Source organism: Leucopleurus acutus (assembly GCF_964270905.1).
Source record: "Leucopleurus acutus genome assembly, chromosome: 12".
NCBI lineage: Eukaryota > Metazoa > Chordata > Mammalia > Artiodactyla > Delphinidae > Leucopleurus > Leucopleurus acutus.
In genome coordinates this window covers 59001249-59016740 of record NC_139154.1, presented here as the reverse complement: position 1 = coordinate 59016740, position 15492 = coordinate 59001249, and the positions used below count along the sequence as shown (strand labels likewise).

Genomic DNA, 15492 nt, shown 5'->3' with positions numbered 1-15492 from the left:
CCTCCAGCCACTGGTCTCTCTGTGGCTCGAAACACATACATCAAGCAATCCCTGCCTTAGGCCTTGGCACTGTTCCTTCCTCTGCCCGCAGCGCATTCCCTATGTGGAAGAGGGTCCCCTACACCACCTCCTTTACCGTCCTCACAGCTTTTATCGCTATCACAAATTATTCTTTGTGTCTCCCCACAACAGAAAGGGAGAAGGATTTTGTCTGCCTTAATCATTATGTGTCTTTAGTATGTAGAGAAGTGCCCGGTCCATAGTAAGTCCTCACAAAGCATCTGTGGAGTGAAATGAATGAATGTTTTGTGTGTAAAAATGACACCAATGACTCCATCACTAAGAAATAGACTTTGAGTTGACCTTCAGCCCAGAGGCATGGGCTGTGCTGAGCTATCACCCTCTCCCGGAGGGCTCCTGAGAAGCAATGGCCCATGTTTGCCAAGAGTCCATGCCAGGGTTAGGGGCACAATAGGAAAGAATGGGACAGAAAAATCAGACCTGCCTCATATGGAGATTAAACCCAAGACATTTCCATCTAACCTTGTAACGGGCCACAATGGGGAAATCAGGGCTGCATTTTTAACACTGTTGTTTTCTTTAAATTCTGTATTGCCCACCAAAGCCAAATGACCTTCTGGTTGCTTTTCTCACAAGTGAAAACAAAATTAATGGATAGATAACAAAGTGAAGCTAGCTGCCTGCAGAGAGGCCTTTGCTTTTCCTGGGAGAGGTGTCAGAGGTGTTCCGCGTACCTGTCATGAGGAAAAGGAGTCCGGCCACATGCTGGGTCAGGCTTTCCTCCCAGAAGAAGCTGACCATGGCCACAATGCAGCCACAGAGCAGGACGGCCACAGCCATGCCCAGGAAGCCAGCAGTGATTCTTCTTAAATCTAATCTCAAAACACAAACATTCAAAATAATAAGCAGAAGAAGGAGAGTTATTGAAAATTCGAGAACAAAGAGCTTCGTATACATTGTGAAAACTAATACGTTACATGGACAGGTGTAGAGTCTTCAGGGCCACGGTGATTTAGGAAATAAACTTTCTAGGTATTTCATAAGAGGACAGATGGGGTGTAACAAGTCGAGGGGTCAGCCTCTACCCTCCCTGAGTCCATGGAGAAGTCTGTATCAAGTAGAAAATAGACCAGCGGACACCAGGGTAAACAAGGGTAAGAGGTAACAAGTGACTTAGTAAACTGAGAGTGAGGAAGGTTTGCAAAAGATCTTTATTATCCTCCAAAGAGCAACAGAATCATAGGTCACCACCACTGTAGTGGCTGTAATTAATCTGACTTTGGGGAAAGAGCGCGCCAAGGATGCCAATTACTTTATTTTTAAGTTATACTTCCTCCTGCTGATTTTCAAAAAGGATTTGAGAAAGTGAAGGCAACTGTAACTGAAATAGCGCCCAACATGCACATATAGGACATCTACTCATTAAGGCCCTCTTCCCTTAAACATAGGCCCTACAACCCAAGCTCCCAAGTACCCAGGTTAAGAAAAGGCTGTTCCCATGGGCCAAGCCCCATTGAACACACAAGAAGTTTGGTCTATCACAAAAACACGACTGTGATCACTGGGCCAGGAACCCAGGCCCTGGCCCACCTTCTAGACCAAAGCAAGAGATGGACTGGCTGGATGTATGGGTACACTTCCACTCCAGTTGCCCACCCTCCTGCTATTTTGCTGTTTCTTTCTATTTCTCTCCCTCTTTTTTTTTTTTTTTGAATGAAGCTAATTTTAAAAATCATGAGCTAAATTTCTCTGATCCTTCTTAGAGCAACAGATCCCAAACATAAGTCTGCCACTGAAGCCAGTGAACAGGTCTAGGCAAGGTGGACCATGCACTCCTGCACACACATGGAACGAAGACTAGAGGCACACCCCACTGCGTGAGCGTGGGCTGCTCTGCGAAGGTGCCCAGGCAGCCACCACCTCACTGTGTGTTCCTGTGGCCTCTGGCAACTCAGGATGATGTATACAGGGTGGATCACGGTAGCTTTCAGTCTTGCCCTTGTCACACGTGGTCCATCCCTTTCTTTCCAAGGGATTTTTCATTTCTAGCTCAGAACATCTAAATTGAAGCAGGGCATTGCAGCCTAGAAGGGGCAGTGTAGACCATCACAGAGCTAGGGGTCACGGGCACTGATCATTTAAAGGGGCTGTTTAATATTAAGATGTAAGTCGTTTTGAGACATCCAGTGTAATCATAGTTCAGTCACCATTCTCTCACAACCTCCTAAACTCCCTGTGGTTCGAGTTTTATTTTCTATGGCCGTTAAAAGGCACAAGGTTCAGATATAATCCACATGGGATTTGCCTTAGTACGGGATATGCTAAGCTTATCTGATAAACATGGTACAGATCACCAAGTGTGACTTTCTTGGAAAAAGCCATGCCTGAGACTGCTGAAAGCATCTTTCCATGAGAACCTCAGAGAGGATTAAGAGGAGAATGCTCAGTACTGTCTTGCTGGGCAGTAACAGGGTACAAACTCTTAGAGTAAAGAGATAAGGCTCTTTTTCAGGACCCTGTGATGATCTTTTCTTGCCGAAAACCAGTGACTGTGTGGCTTTCTGCATAGATGATTAAGGCAAAGAACTCCAAACATGCTCATAAAGAATGAAGATGTAAGAAGCCTTAGATAAGGCTCTAACTAAGATCTGCTGAGAAATGACCATTAAGATCAGCCAGCAAGAGATAATTTTCAGGAAGTGATACTACTCAGAAATAAACCACATTTTAGCCAATGACTTTCCAAGTCCTAAATTTGCCGATCATAATATTTATAACATTATACCACTGCTGTGGGCAATATCTTAAGAGCTTCCATTTACATCTTTGAGATTCAAAATAGAGCCCTTTGATCTGTAGAGAGACTTGACTTTACAAAACGAAACTCTATTTGGCTTCCTGTAGTGACTTTGGTCACCAAACAAGATCACTGAAGTCCTTGCGTTGATTGCATTGGAAATGACAATGTCAACCTCTGATTAGGGTAAACACTAAAAAGGATTAGGCCTAGTTTTTTGCTTTTCTGAATTATCTACCCCTAGACAACATGAATCGACAGTTTTCAGGTAAATATCAGTCCTCTTTGGTGTCACACTGCACAATCCTTTCTACAGTTTCACATTTTCCTGACGGTAAAAAAGATAGTTCCTGCCATCGGGATGTGGAGATAACAGACACCGTCTGAGAAAATTACAACATACACTCAAAGATATTTTAGCAGAGATACCAAGGTCTGAGACAGACACAGTAACTAAAATGAATATTGGATAAAGAAGACTAAAATAACACACCTAAGGTATAGTCTCCTTGGTTTACTAAGATAAGCGCCAGATCAGGGCCTTGTACCACATGGCTTGGTAGAGACTGCTCTCAGGAGGTGGCTTGTATACCGATGCCACAAGGACAGACACGCTCGCTGCACTGTCTCACAAAGCCCCACGCCTGACTCTCACACATCTGATCTGCAAACAAGTTGTGACCATGGCACAGTGAAATGACTCTCTGAGTCTCTGACCAAGTCGGATGGGGCCCAGAGGCCCACGCAGGATCAGCACAGCATCTTTCAGTCCAAATCTGAAAGGGCTGGTGGGAAGGCTTTTTGTTCAGAAAGACACCATTTCCTCTCTGACCCTCTCTGACCCTTTCCCAGAAATACTCACGAAGCAGGTGCCATTCATCTTGCTGGATTGTCTTGGTCAAATTGAAAGGAATGTTTCGTAAGCGTATCGGCTGAGAAAAGTGGTACTTGATAGCTGTACATCGCTGTGCAATACCTTGAAGGAAATAAGAAATGTGATTTACTAGTCCATGCATTTGTAATAGAATTCTGGAAACTGAAGGCAGGACAATGCATCCTAAACTGGGTTGAAGGGGCAGGGGATAGGAATCTCTTGATTACTCTCATTAATAGAGACAAGTCAGAGTAGTAAAGACCCAAAACGTGAAATAATTTTTTAAATCATGTTTCATTTTTGAATGTATTAAATTTGATAAGAATCTAAACTCCCCTAATTATTTTTTCAATGTTGAATTTGTATGAACTAAACACAAAACTCCTCAAGGAGAAATGGCCTAAAAGTATACAGATGATTGGGAGAAATCAGCTTGGAATTTGAACACAGATAAATTTCACGCATCCAAATTTGATCCAACCTCAAACTCTCAAATGGGCTGAATCAAAAAGTATATCAGGAAGTGTGTTATCTGGAAACCAGAAGACATTTTTCAATAACGAGCCTTCTACGTAGTGGTTTAAATAGTGATTAGGTCTCTAGACAGCCCACGAGAGCCTAAGTAGCCCTACAGCAGCTGATATAATTCCTTAATACACATTTTACTGATCTGAATGCTAGGTTCTAAGACAACGGGTAATATTAAAAGTAGAAAGGAGAAAGAAATTTCCTCCCTTTCCTGGTTGTATGCACAATATTTTGAAATGGGTAAGTATCCACTGCTTTATCTAGTATCTTTTCCTACCTTCCCTCTCAATCCATGCTTTTATTGCATAAATTAACACAGGCCTATTTTTCCCCTAAAGTCTTCTGAATCCCACGAAAGTATCTATCTTCCTGTCCAATTAAAATGAAAGAAAACTTCCTTCTTTCCTTGTAAATCACCTTGGCCAGCTGTTTGGATAAATGCAATCTGATTAGATTAATTTTAAAAGAGCTGTGAGTAAATGTTAATCTTTTCGCTCCGGCAGCTGTTAAAAAATATTCTCATAGATGCCAATAAATCTCTAATAGGTGGAATTTGAGTAAATGTAATTAAAAAAGTGAAATTTTTAAAAACTCAGGCATTGAAAGGGGAGATTAGTATTTGAGCACAGTTAACATCGTGAGCCACTTAGTCCCTGATGGGAAGGCACCTACAGGATCACCTCCCTTGTTTCTCAATCATCAGTATGCATAAGAATCACCTGGGGAGCTAGTTTAAAATGTAGACTCCTGGACCCAACCCAAGATATTCTGACTCAAAAGATATGGGATGGAGCCAGGAACCTGACTTTTAACAAAACATCCCAAGTAATGAGGATGCAGGCAGCTGAGAAACTACCCAGGACTATCTCTGCTTTTTTGGAAGCTTTTTTTTTTTTTCCTTATGAAACCACAGATTCTCTAAAAGCTCACAGCTCTTTCTATTTTTTCTCTTTGTTTTTTCAACATAGGCCCCTGGCGGTGGTTGTGAGGTCTAAGGCATATAAGTTCGGTGTTTACATATAAGTTACGTGTTTATAAGTCAGAAAATGCCTGTGCTTACAAAGAGCAAATGACCTGGTCTGAGAATAATAAAAGATAACAGACTGCAATAATAGCTCTCATTTGTGTTTTTCAAAACTGTCATTCCACTTGATACTCATCCTCGGGCTAACCTTGAGGCTCTGTGTAAGCAGGAAGTGAAGGTTAAAGTAGAGTTGAACACATGCCCCAACACACACACAGAGCCCACTGGCAAAGACTGGGGGACTTATTGGTTCCAGGCAGTTAAGAACACTTCTGTCCAGTCATTAGCATCCCACTAAGCTAGCCAAGCAGAGGCTTCAGGGCCCACATGTGACAAAGGATACAGACTTTACAGAATTAGTTCAGTAGAGTCACTAAAGGAACAAACAACAACACAAAAACAATAACAACCCCTGAGGAGGAGGGAGAATCTAAATTCCAGAGTTGCTATATTATTTTAAATGTCCCGTTTCAATTAAAAAGTATAAAACATACACAGAAAAAGGCTCCTACATAGAAGAAAAATGTCAGTCCATAGAAACTGTCACTGAAGAAGCCCAGACATTGGATTTACCTAACCAAGACTTTCTGCGCGGCATGTGGAATCTTAGTTCCCCGACCAGGGATCGAACCTGCACCCCCTGCAGTGGAAGCACGGAGTCTCAACTACGGACCACCAGGGAAGTCCCTACCCAAGACTTTATATCAACTGTTTTAAATATGTTCAAAGAACTAAAGGAAACCATGTCCAAGGAACTAAAGACAAGTGTGAGAATGATGTCTCACCAAATAGAGAATATCAGTAAAGTGATGGAAAGTATGAAAAGAGACAGAAAAAAAAACCAAATAGAAATTCTGAAGTTGAAAAGTATAAAAATGGAAATTCAAAAATTTACTAGAGGGGCTCAACAAAATTTTGAGCAGGCCGAAAAAAGAATCAGCAAACTTGAAGATAGATCCATTGAGATTATCCAGTCTGAGGAGTATAATGGGAGACCCAAAAAGGAGGAGAGGGAAAAGGGGACAAAAAGAATATTTGAAGAAACATCCTAAATGTGATGAAAAACATGAATCTACACATCTAAGAAGTTTGATGAAGTACAAATAGGATAAACTCAAAGGGATTCATACCCAGACTGTTGAAAGCCAAAGACAGAGAATCTTGAAAACGGCAAGAAAAAAAGTAATGTATCATGTATAAGAGCTCCTCAGAAGATTAGAAACTGATTTCTCATCAGAAAACATGGAGGTCAAAGGGAGTGGAATGACATATTCAAAGCACTGAAAGAAAGATTATCAACCAAGAATTCTATATTCAGCAAAGCTATCCTTCAGAAATGAAGGGAAAATGAAGACATTTCCAGTTAAACAAAAACTGAGAGAATGTGTCACTAGCAGACCTACCCTACAAGAAATACCAAAGGGAGTCCTTCAGGCTGAATGAAAGGACAGTAACTGAATCCACATGAAGAAACAAAGAACATTTGTAATGTTACAACACAGGTAAACATAAATGGACTAAAATATAAATAGACCAAACACTCCAACCAAAAGCAGAGATTGGCATTATAGACAAAACAACGTGATCCAACTATGTGATGTCCACTAGAGACACACTTTAGATTCAAAGACACAAATAGATTGGAAGCAAAAGGATGGAAAATGATATACCATGAAAACAGTCACCAAAAGAGAGACGGAATAGCTATACTAACATGGGGCAAAATAGACTTTAAGACCAAAAGTGTTATTAGAGACAAAGAAAGACATTTTATAGTGATAAAAAGGTCAATCCACTAAGAAGATATAACAACTATAAACATATTTTATCCGCTTACCAACAAAGCCCCAAAATACTTGAAAAAACTGACAGAATTAAAGGAAGAAATAGACAATTCAACAATAATAGTTGGGCACTTCAGTATTCCACTTTCAGTAATGGTGGAACAACTAGATAGAAGGTCAACAAGGAAACAGAAGATCTGAACAACACTATAAACCAACTAGACAAAACACACATCTACAGACCACTCCACCAAACAGCAGAATACACATAATTTTCAAGTGCAAATAGAACACTCCCCAGCATACCCCATATTTTAGGCAATAAAACAAATCTCAATAAATTTAAAGAAAGTCATACAAAGTATGTTCTCTGACCACAATACAATGAAATTAGAAATCAATAACAGAAGGAAAATTTGGAAATTCGGAAATTTGTGGAAATTAAGTAACACACTTCTAAACAACCAATGCATCAAAAACAAATCACAAGGGAAATTTAAAAACACTTTGAAATTAATGAAAACAAAATCACAATATATGAAAATTTATAGGATGCAGCTAAAGCAGTGCCTACCGGGAAATTTATACCTGCAAATGCCTACATTAAAAGAGAAAGTCTCAAATCAATAGCCTAACTTTCCACCTGAAGAAATTAAAAAGAGAAGAACAAACTAAACGCAAAGCAGAAGGAGAGAGATTACATAATTAGAGTGGAAATAAATGAAGTAGGGACTAGAAAGATAAGGAAAATTAAAAAAAAAAAACTTGGTTCTTTGAAAACATTAATAAAATTGACAAGTCTTTATCTAGACCATTTAAGATAAAGAGAGAAGACTCAAGTTACTAAAATCAAGAATGAAACAGAAGACATTACTAACCGTCTTAGAGAAATAAAAAGTGGTATAAGAGAATACTGTGAAAAAATTATATGCCAACAAATTATATAATACAGATTAAATGATAACTTCCTAGAAAGACACAAATTACCAAGACTGACTCAAGAAGAAACAGAACATTTAAACAGATCTATATCAAGTAAAGAGAATGAGTTAATAATTAACTTAGTAAAAAAATTCCCACAAAGAAAAGTCCAGGACCAGAGAGCTTCACTGGTGAATTTTACCAAATGTTTAAAGACAAATTAACAATGTTTCATACACTCTTCAAAAAACTACAAAAACAGAAACAAAAACAGAAGAGGAGGGAACAATTCCCAAATCATTGTATGAGGTCAGTATTGCCCTGATACAAAAAACAAAGGTATCACAAGAAAAGAATATTACAAAATATTTCTTATGAATATGTATTCAGAAGTCCTCAACAAGGTACTAGCAAAGTGAATTCAGCAACATATAAAAAGGATTGTACATCACGACCAAATGGGATTTATGCCAGGAATGTAAGGTTGGTTCAACACATGAAGATGAATTAATGTAATATACCTTATCGATAGAATAAAGCACAGAAATCACCTCATAGATGCCAAAAAAAAAAAAAAGGCATTGACAAAATCCATTTGATACTCACCAAAATCCCCTATGAGCTAAATATGAAATAGGTATTATTAGCTCCATTAAGCAGGTAGAAAAATCTGAAGCTCAGAGAGGTTAAGTAACTAGCCCAAGGCCACAGTGCAAAGCAATAACCAAGCTTTTAACATATATGGTGTTACCCAAACTTTGTATAATGCTCACTCAGGAAAGTTAGAAATCCTTACGCTTTTAGAAATGCATCTTAATTCTGTGGGTAGTGAGAACTGCAGCTTTTTTTTTTTTTTCATGAAAGGCATTTTATTTTAAACATAGCAGGGTGTACATGTCAATCCCAAACTCCCAATCTATCCCTCTCCCCCCACCCTTCCCCCCTGGTAACCATAAGTTCGAGAACCGCAGTTAGTAAATGAACTGTCAGTTTGAAGTGAAAAACAAATTTTTTCAGTTTAGTACAAACATATGCTCTTTTGGAAACAAAGCGGATACCTAACTGAGCCTTCTGTTTGTATATTATCCATACCTTTCAACACACATTATTTGGAGACTGGATTGGCTCGTGGCTGACTTAGTGGCTTCATCCTTCCTGCATCTCACGGAAGCTACTTAATGCTAGAGACAGGGTTTGGATTGGGGAGAAATTCTCCTCTCGGACTCAGCGGGGCTGGCCTTCCACCAACTCCTGTGCCAGGGAAATATGTGGTCCCTTGACATCATTGCTAATACTCTCAGAGCCCATCTCCTCCTCCGCCCCTTGCTGGGAACAGGCGTGATCCCAGTGGACAGAGAGAGTAGCAGAAAGGAGGCAGGCAGCCGGCCAGCCCAGTGCTCTCCTGCTCCCCCAGGAGAGCGCCACACGTGTGCCAGGAATGAGGTAAGCAGTGCACACATCACCAAATTACCTTTCCTTCCCCAGTAGGCTCCCAAGTTAAATTTAGACTGCCAAGAACTTGAAATGAGAAGAAAAAGGAAGTGGGAAGAGTGACAAGGTCTGGACGGGAGAGTAACAAGCAGTAACCCAAAGGTCCCAAAGACTGGGTGTGTGGTAGGGAACCCAGAGCTTCTCTCTTGAGTTTGCAAGAAAATGCTCTATAGCCCTGGTGCTCTACTCCCTTGGAAGATGATTAGAGACTTCAGGCAGAATTGGAAGAGAAAGATGGAGTAAAGGACACATCAGCAGTAGTGTCAGAGGCCTGCGATTAGCTCTTTTATTTCCTTTTTCTTAAACACTGTTAAAGCAGAAAGTGAAACAGATTCGAAGAGTAAAGTATGCTGTTAAGTTTTGGCTTCCTACAGCACACACGTAAAACTGACAAAATGAAACTTGACAAAAATCACACCAGAAAAGACCTCTAGTTGCTTAATTTGCCGAAGACAAATTAAGTCCTTTCGGTAAAAAGACAAGTATATATATATATATATATATATATATATATACACACACATAGACAGTGGTAAACACAGAAATGCCATGCGATATGTTGGAGAGTGATACTGTGAAAATCCACAAGGAGGCATTAGATGCAAATCTTTTCAAAGCCATGCATGCGAACTTTGAAATGAACTGGCTTTCCGGGTTTAGAGAGCAAGGAATCTGGCTCTCTGAAAAGGAACACAAAAAGCATGAGCTCATAGCACCAGATGGCATCTCACAATGGGGGGGAAAGAGACACGCAGGGGGTTGAAAAGAACAACTTGTGGTCTATATTTAGTGATTAATTAGCTTTTTAAAGGGCCAAGTGGAGCCACTTTAATGATGATATAAACCATAGAATAAGATATATAAAATATGCTGCACAGGGGTTAAAAATGGGGCTTAGGGGCTGGTGAATTTCTGTTGTTTCTGATGCTTAGAGAAAGGAATCAAATTCTAAGCTAACTTACAGAAACTCACACTCTAGGTTAAATGAGGGAGAAAAGTGAGAAACAGCAGAAGATGCTGTTAAAAGTCATTAGAGTCAATCAATGATGAGGCAGTATATGCAGTGGCTAAAGGCTTTGAGGTCAGCCAGACTCGGATTTGACTCCCAGCTGTGTGACTTTTGGTAAATTACCTTACCTCTCTGAGCCTTGGTTCCCTCATCTGTAAAAGAGGGGGAATAACGGCAGTTACATTACGGAGTTATTGCGAGGAACGAAAGAGACGTCGCACAGGATGTGGCCCACTCTAAGGCCCAATAAATGTCAGCGCTGGATTATGAATTACCTCTCGGCATCTGCCCACGCTCACCGACAGAACAATCAGACGCACTAGGAGTCTGAACCCTAAATGAGCATCGCAGATCAACCAAGTACACAGAGAGATAAACAGACACATGAAACAGCTGCCTGAACAAGGGTCTAACCAGTGGCTCTCATGTTTCCTCTCCATTCTCACCACTTCTCAAGACTCCTAAAGAGTCTTCACTTCACTCCTAAACAGTTGGCTAACTGGCCTCTTTGCCACTCTCTCCCCATTTTCCATCCCATCCTGCACACCGCTCTTAGATAAACCTGCTGTGTGAAGACCTGGGGTCTCTGGAGCCTCAGCTGCCCATCCGTAATGCAGAACATGAAAACCTTTAAGATTTTTGTTATATCCACCTGCCTTTCACGGTATCATGAGCTTAATATGTTTCTTTAAATTGATAACGATAAGTGGGACACAGCTTTACTTGCCATCATGTAACGTTGTATTTATTTTAGAATTATGTGTTTATTGAAAACTAAGGTGCCTGGCAAAAGGTAGGTGCTACGTAACTGTACACTGAATAGCTTTAACGCTGTGCCAATGTACCAACTTCCACACTTAGGCAAACAGGAGATGAGAAAATTTCTGGTGGTCCCTGAGAGCAAGAAGCCTGGGGTTTTCATCATCCAGCTCTGTTTTGCCCCATTGAGAACATACCATCAGCTTCCCCTGAATCAAGCCCAGGCTACGGGCCCCTATCATCTATCCCTGCCCCCCAGCTCACTTACACTTACATGTGACTGGTCCCCAGGGGCTCCCCCCATCCCTCCCAGACGTGTCCCCTGGCAGTGTCACGCCCATTTCTTCCTATACCTACAGCCTTCACCTTAGAACGATCTACAACCTACTAAGCCCTCCAGGCCTACAGCCTTCATTCAAAAAGTCTTCCCCACGCATGCAGCCCATATAGCTCCCCCCCACCCCGTGCTCTGGCTTTATTTTGATTTTAGAGGCTAAGCCACACAATCTGACTCTAGTTACTCAGTCTTCGTTATTTCCTAATAGGTCAGCAAGTCTGCCTCCCCCTGAATGTCCCAAGTTCCTCAATAGTCGAGGCTGTGACTTCTCTCTGGATCCATGACGTTTAAGAGGTTGCTGACAACTGCAGTATAATTGATGCTTTAGGTCCTCTAGCAGATGAAAGTGTCGGTGAACAGTCTGCATTGTTTCCTAAAACATTTCAAAGGCAACTTGGAATTCCATAACTAGCCCATGGGCAGAAAAATGAAGAACGCTTTTCCTACCAGCTCTGCCTGTACACATCCCAATTTAAAAGGAAAGATCAACTGTGGGGCACACAGGGCAGGGTGGCTACCATGTTCTTGTCCATGAGATTTAATTTCTGAGGGAATCAGGTGCTAAACAAACAAAAGAAAAGGTTTTCCTCGTCCCCTCCTTGAATGAGTATGAACAGCCCTCGCTTAGATAAATAAACTAAGTACAGTAAGCTTAGTAGCTTAAAGATGACTTTTAAGCCCCAGATGACCAAAACGAGTCCTGAAGGGCAAACCCATCATGAAGTCTTCAGAATTGAAAGAAGAAAGATATAAAATCAGTAAATCTAGAGTGTGGACGTCCCGTAGAAATAGAATGCAAGTCACATATACAATTTTAAATTTTCTTATAGTCACACTACAAAAATAAACAGGTGATATTAATTTTAATATATTTTAACACGCAATCAAGATTTTGAAAATTATTAATGAGGTATTTGACACGCTTTTTTTCACACCAAGTCTTTCATTTCAAGCTCTCAGCCGTCTCATGTGGCTGGTGGCTTCTGTACTGGAGAGAGGAGATTTCCAGATGAAGGTGAATAAGACTCCAATTAAAGCAAAAGCAACTAAGAGCAAGAGGGGGTGATGCCGCAAGTGTCTGAAAGGTGTGAATGTTATTCTTTGCTTAGATTCTTTCTCCACAACATACTAGCATGTTCTGCTATAATTACTTCTTATTACTCATGGAGAATCAACTTCTTAGAAGCATATAATTATATTTGTGTTCCCTCTGTACTCTCTTTGGAGCAAGACAGCATGGATTTGCATTCTGGTTTCACCGCTCGCTAGCTGTGTGCCTCTGGCTAGTTCTTTAACCTCTCTGGGTATCAGTTTCCTCAGTTGTAGTATATAGACAGTAATAGTCCATCTATCTCATAGGAGGATTCAATATACCATACTTACATAATATAATGCTTATATAATACTATTACTGTAAGCTTCCATTATTATTATTATTACTACTACTACTATTACTGTTACTACTCCTGCTGCTGCTACTTTATTTATCTGAACAAACCCAGACAACTGGACTATTCCTTAAAGGCAAGACTGAAGTGAGTTCCTTGAACTGTAAACACATGATCTCTAGGGGCCAAAGAGGGAAGGTTCAATGCCAAGGCTGAGGGATTCAACCTATTGCAGAAAGAGTGAACATCATCACAGCAAGTTTTTTTTTTTGAAAAAGTTACAGTGGAGAAAACCAGAAATAACTGTTCAAACAGGCCTGATCCTGTACAAAGGTGGAAATTCTCACTGGGTTACGGTAGTGGATGATGACTGGTTTGCTGAATTAAAATTTAAATGTCCTTTAATTTAGTTATGTTGCTGTGTCTACAATAAAAACTAATACAATATTTAAAACTTTCAAGCCAGGGATTCTCAGTTTCTCAGAACCATCAGAGTATACAGTCAATGATGTATCTGGTGGGTTGGGGATTTACGATCAGAGGCTGAAGAGAGGATGTGATTCTATGCGGCTTAACGGGGGATTTCAGCCCAGCTGGGCACTCTCTGCCTCTCTCTCCCTCCCCATTCTCTTATCCTCCCCTGCACCTTCTCTCTCTAGCAGGAGACCAGAGAATCGAAATGTGGAGACAGGCCCTGGCCTCTTTTTGCCATCTCAGAGTTGCCAGTGTGGGAAAGGGGGACACGATCATGCCATTGGAGAGAAGGCAGACACATTAATAACCGACACCCCATCCCATGCCTTGTGCCCTGAGCCCCATCTCATGTGAAACCAAATACAGCCATCGACCCAGTGGATGCAGGAGTCTCACACACTGTGGTATCTTCCCTCCCACAGGGGATACCGTGTTACAGGGACAGGCCAACAGTCACTTCTAGTTACTCTTGCTCTGGTCACAACATGCTGACCTCAGAGAGATCAATAAAGTCTGGACAAAAGCTGTCTTAATAGCACCTGGGTCTCAAGCTGTTGTTAATACACACTTGAAGTTAAAATCTCCTGGATTCAGGGAGACATCCAAATAGTCAGTGTGGGAAGAAAACCCAAGCTGTCTTCCCTCTCCCGTCCCCATGACTTTTTCAATTCGTGTGAATATGAATGAATATATATATTTTTTAATCGGAAGGTTCAACATTTACACTCTAAATATTGGGAGAAACTCGGGAATATGGGGCTTTTTTTGCATTTAACATGTGCGTATAAGAAGCAGCATGCAAGAGTGCAAACTAGAATGTTGGCTTTGGAAGCAGCTGTGTGACTTAGAACAATAACCTGGACCACTCTGAGCCTCCGTTTCCTCATCTGTAACATAGAGGTAATAAAACCTCACAGAATCGTCGTGAGGATCAAACGAGATAACATACATAGAGTGTCCTAACACCGCCAAGTCCATAGTCGATGCTTAATAAAGGACAGTGTCTATCCACCCCTTCCCCTCCCATCCCCCTTCATAGGCAGGACCAGTGAAGCATGAGTCCTGACCTGAAGGACAGCAGTAATTTTGTCCTCATCTTCAGCATTGGCGAAAAAAAATTAGTGGCCAAGTGTCAGTCACTGCCTTTTGCCAACAACAGTCAATCACCTCACCATTTATTCTTTCTTTCACTTACTCATCTGTCCAACAAACATTCAGCAAGTGACTTTTAGGCGGAGGACCTACTTTCTGAATCTACAATATAGTTCCACGAAAACTGAAAAGTAACAAAGTGCAACTAAACAACAACTCTGAAATGGGGAGGGGGGAGGGAGGGAGAGAGAGAGAGAGGGAGAAAGCTATCTCCCACCTGCCACACGATGACCTATAAACACTGATACCTTTAGCAATTTCCCAAGTACTCAGAAAAGAGCAGCGTACTGGAGAAAGGCTGCCCACTTTAGAGCGTGTTGGCAGTGTCCCAGGGCAAATGATCCTTAAAAACAATGCACTCGGGCTTCCCTGGTGGCGCAGTGGTTGAGTCCGCCTGCCGATGCAGGGGACGTGGGTTCGTGCCCCGGTCCGGGAAGATCCCACGTGCCGCGGAGCGGCTGGGCCCGTGAGCCATGGCCACTGAGCCTGCGTGTCCGGAGCCTGTGCTCCGCAACGGGAGAGGCCACAACAGTGAGAGGCCCATGTACCGCAAACAAAACAAAACAAAAACAATGCACTGTTGGCCCCTTCCAGGTGCCTTGATAGAATCCTTCAAATTGAGCTACACTTTCAAAAGTTTGTTTCCTTCATGAAGATAAGTCCTGGATAGAGCTGAATTGACTAATTGCTACTGTACCTGGAGATGAGGAAAGCAACGTCTGGTAGAGCTCATTTATGAAAATATAGACATGGGCAATGGCTTTGCTCAGACTGTGAAAAAATGTAAACATATTTGCTGCCGTGAACAATGTTCTTGTGTCCTCTTCACCAGATGAGCTGCTGGATTTATGCTGGGAGGTGTCACAGATACACATCAAGATAAATGGAAACTAGGAGCCCCTTTAAAGCCAGCCTTCAGGATCTAAAGGGAAA

General features: G+C 41.4%; 1 protein-coding gene across 1 annotated transcript in view; it reads right to left on the bottom strand.

Moving 5' to 3' along the window:
• The window catches only part of TMEM178A (transmembrane protein 178A), a gene marked incomplete at both ends in the record, with an annotated part of 49286 nt that overhangs the window by 9929 nt on the left and 23865 nt on the right, over positions 1 to 15492 (bottom strand). Inside the window, 2 exons of the mRNA XM_082852319.1 lie at positions 756 to 893; positions 3681 to 3794. Coding sequence (XP_082708445.1) covers positions 756 to 893; positions 3681 to 3794 — 252 coding nt within the window. The remainder of the gene's footprint in view (positions 1 to 755; positions 894 to 3680; positions 3795 to 15492) is intronic.